General features: G+C 39.3%; 1 protein-coding gene across 1 annotated transcript in view; it reads left to right on the top strand.

Annotated features, from left to right (window-relative positions):
• The window catches only part of LOC101859510, a gene marked incomplete at its 5' end in the record, with an annotated part of 38,045 nt that extends 34,265 nt beyond the window's left edge, over positions 1 to 3,780 (top strand). Inside the window, 1 exon segment of the mRNA XM_013087830.1 lies at positions 3,677 to 3,780. Within this exon segment, the coding sequence (XP_012943284.1) occupies positions 3,677 to 3,780 (104 nt within the window).
• Between the last annotated feature and the right edge of the window lie 527 nt (positions 3,781 to 4,307).

Below are 4,307 nucleotides of genomic sequence, written 5' to 3'. Positions count from 1 at the left end.
AAGTGTGGTTACTTTTGTCACACTGAATGCTATTTAATTAAGTTTGTACATTTGTATGTCTTTAAATGCATGATATCCCTCACAACATCTTTCACTCGAACTTCCACGACGGCCATCTTGGATTTTCACTTTTAAACAAAAATGCCCAACGTTTAGCATTTGGCCTCTATTAGATTTGAAATCAGCAATGAAAACTCAGTTAGAATCACCAAAGAAAACAACTTTATGACGCAAAACAAGCTTTTTCATCTGGCGCTCGGACTAAGGTGAGGGGGTGGGGGCAGAAAGTGGAGACGAAAGCTGGCGACAGAACATTGTTAGAGAGGAGGAGAGGATGTGAAAATGAAGGATACAAATTTAGAGAAGAAAAATCGCTATTAGAATTCAAACCCGGGTTCTATTGAATGAGAGGGGAACACCTTAACCTCTAAACCACGAGAGCCCCCCCCCCCCCCCCCCCCATAGTAAAAAGTAGAAAGTGTGTGTGTGCAACATGTAGAACATAATAACATATATGTGAAGAGAGGTGTTTTTACAGCGTATTGTACAAAGACATGGAGGGTGAGTGGGAGATGAGGAGGAGAGGCGTTTTATATATTTTTTAAACACACACATGGATAGATAGATAGATAGATAGATAGATAGATAGATAGATAGATAGATAGATAGATGGGTGGATGGGTGGATGGGTGGATGGGTAGATGGGTAGATGGGTAGATGGGTAGATGGGTAGATGGGTAGATGGGTAGATTGGTGGATAGGTAGATAGAAGGATAGATAAATAGAGTCATAGAGAGATAAATAGATGGATAAACAGATAATACCTAATATATAGTAATTATTGTAACAATAATCATGACAATAATTATCATCATCATCATCGTCATCATCATCATCATCATCATAGGGGCTGCTGGGCAACAGCTCGGACATGAATGATTTGCGCCGCAAGTTCAGTGGATTCCAAGCCATGTTGGAATAGAAGGAAATGAGGCAGCAGACCAAGCTGCTAATGAAGCCATAGAGATCGAAGGAGACAGACGACCAACGACATACAGAGGAGTCTTTCCAATAATCAAGAGAGAAATCAGAGACCCACCATGTAGATCTAATAACCAGCACCTGGAAGATGTGTATTCTGGGTACTCCTATAAGCGGGAACAAAAATCTATCACATGTCGCTGGGACCAGGTTGAGCTAGCGAGACTGCGGTCGTACCATCATTGGAGTTTAAGATAGTATAAGAACTTTGTAAATGAAGAGCTCAGCCCATGTTGCCGAAGATGCAGCCATGAAAAGGAGGATGTCAAACATGTTTGAATGTCCAGGAACAATGGCAATTCGAATGGAATTATTTGGACGAGTGGAGGTGCCGCTAAGCAAATTGACAATGGAGCCGAAAAAGAGCCTCACTCTCGCTCGAAGATTTCTTCGTGAAGTCCGTCAGGCCCATTAAGGAAACAAAAAAAATAATCATCATCATCATTATCATCATCATCATCATCATCATCATCATCATCATCATCATCATCATCATCATTGTTATCATTATATACTAATAGATATACGGATTGATGTAATATAGATATGCAGCTAGATACATTTTAGAAATACAGATATATAAACTAGTCAACAAAAATTAAGGAACATTTGAGAAAAGGTGTATAACTTCGAAAGCAAACTTCAACACGCAATGAAATTTGATACACATTTTAATCAACATGTGTATAGCAAGTACCAAAAAAGAAAATGAAGTTATTTCATTTTAACTTGCTTGAAAAGTTAATTGAGTTCGGTAGGGGTTAAAATCCCAAATCCCAAAAATTGTCAAGCGGTTTCGAAGTTATTTTAACTTCTGACTGCAACAAAAACCAAACAGTTCAGATGATTTCAATAATGAGTATGCCCTCCACGAGTGTACTGGCACTCAGTACACCAGCTCCTCATCAAGTTCATGAGGTTGGTGAACACTCTCTGAGGCCTCCCCTGCCACTCTGCCTACAGCATCTGAAACAATTGCTGCGCGTCTCCTGGAAGGGTGTGGTTGTCTCTGACTCGACGTTGCAGCTCATCCCAGAGGTTTTCTATGGGATTCAAGACCTAACTGCAGGCCGGCCAGTCCATTCTGTTGATGCCAGCCTGCTGCATGAAGTTTTGGACAAGTTACGCTCTATGAGGTCGGGCGTTGTCATCCTGGTACACTGCATGTGGCCCCATCTGCTGCAGAGTAGGTAGTGCTAATGGGCAGAGTATCTCATCTCAGTAAAGTATTGCAGTGAGTTTCCCTAGCACTTGGTACAGAGGTGTTCTGTGGTTCAGACTGAAAGCACCCCATACCATCACGGAACCACCTCCAAAAAGCATCACTTCTCTGACGGCTCCATCGAGGAGCCGCTCTCCGTGTCACCTCCAAACCCTGATACGGCCGTCATTGTGATGCAAAGTGAACCGGGACTCGTCGCTAAAGAGAACGTTTACCCACTAATGACGTGTCCATCTTACTTGGCGTCGCCAAAAGGCAAGATGAGCAGCCCTGTGTACTGGGATGAGACGCTGGTGGACTGCTGGTCGACGTGCATTAAGTCCAAACTCATGAAGACGTCTTCGTACTGTCTGACAACTAATGTTAACACGAGTTACCGCTCTCAGCCGTGTCCGGATGCGATTTGCAGGAGCGGATCTCGACTGCCGAGTCTGTCTATGAATGAATCGGTCTTCCCTTACATTAGTGGTTCTTGGTCGACCTGATCTGGGTCGCTCTTGGGCACTACCAGTGGCGTTGGCACGCTGAATCAGCCGTGAAATGACAGAAACGGACACTCGATGACGTGTAGCAACTTGTCGGAGTGAAACACCATCTTGTACCTAAGCAATGACTCGTCCTCTGTTTACATCAGACAATTTCTGTCGAGGAGGCAGTTTACGCTTAGCCCTACAGTAGCAGAATGGTGCAAATGAGCGAGTGCAAGTCACTCACGAGACATGGATCTTGCAATTGAAAACTGATTTTTGAGCGTTCATAATTTTTCCTGACGGTAAGAGCTAGAGAATAAAAATCGATAATTGGAAAACATTGGACCCTTTTGCCCCCTCCCAAGCTCATCGCACAGGAGTCACGTGCACTTCAAACCCTGGTGTGTACAATCCCATTAGTCATAGAGTAACATTTCCCCAATATCTAGCCTAGTTTTACGAGTAAAAGTAAAACCTCGAAAGAATGCATACAAATATATCACTTTTTTTTACTGTACGTTCCTTAACTTTTGTTGACTAGTTTATATATTAAAAAAAAAAAAAATAATAATAATAAAATTTTTTTTAAAAATTTAAAAAAAAAAAAAAAAAATATATATATATATATAATATATATATATAAATATATACATATATATATAAGATAGATGTACAGATAGATATTAGACAGATGTACAGGTAGAGGTTAGATCGATATATAGATTGATATTAGATAGATATACAAGTGGATATTAGAAAGATATACAGATAGAGAGTGATAGATGTTTGATAGATGTATTTGAAAGGAATCAAGTCCTTATGTCGGAGCAAGAGGTGTATTATTTATTTATAATATATTATATCGAGAGATACATATTATGCACCTAATATTCTGTTGTTGTTGGAGGTGGTTTTTAAAATTTTTCCTTACAATATATTATAGATATGTGCAAAGCTGGATTCGAGCCAACGTTATACAGGAAACATTGCCAAGGTATGTGTTATGTAAGGGAAATAATAAGACCTGCTCGTAGTTCATTCCCTTAGCAGGACATTGGCTATTAAGTTGTTCTCCTTTGTGGAAACACTTCCATGTTTCATTGTTTATTATGTCATTTTTATATCATAATATATCATGTTTGTATGTCATATCTTTGCCAACGTTTACCATTAAGTTGGTGTTGCATAATTTTATTTGAAAATGGCTGCGATGTATGAGTATCAATTATTAATGAAGGCATGTATTCTGCAACATGTAAATACTTTAACCCGTTGTGTAGATATTGTTGGTTTTTTTTACATATTAATCTTAAATAATGGAAATTATTAAACAATCAAATCAACACTTATTACTTAGATCTATTAAATGAAGATTGAAGATAAAATTTGCCCATTCAAGTTTCCCGGACTTTCCCGATTAACTGTCGTAAGATGTTACATATTTAGTGTTAAGCTATAATCGTTAAGTTGAACCCTTTACTAGGATCTAGTGGTGCAATTGATCGATCAAATTTTTCGATTAACCGAGCAAGATTCTTGGTCGAGTAAACCGACCAAAATGGTTTCTTGACCGA

This window comes from Aplysia californica, unplaced genomic scaffold (genome assembly GCF_000002075.1).
Source record: "Aplysia californica isolate F4 #8 unplaced genomic scaffold, AplCal3.0 scaffold00644, whole genome shotgun sequence".
In the NCBI taxonomy this organism is placed as follows: domain Eukaryota; kingdom Metazoa; phylum Mollusca; class Gastropoda; order Aplysiida; family Aplysiidae; genus Aplysia; species Aplysia californica.
The sequence above is the reverse complement of the archived record's forward strand: the minus strand, read 5'-3'. Positions and strand labels throughout refer to the sequence as shown.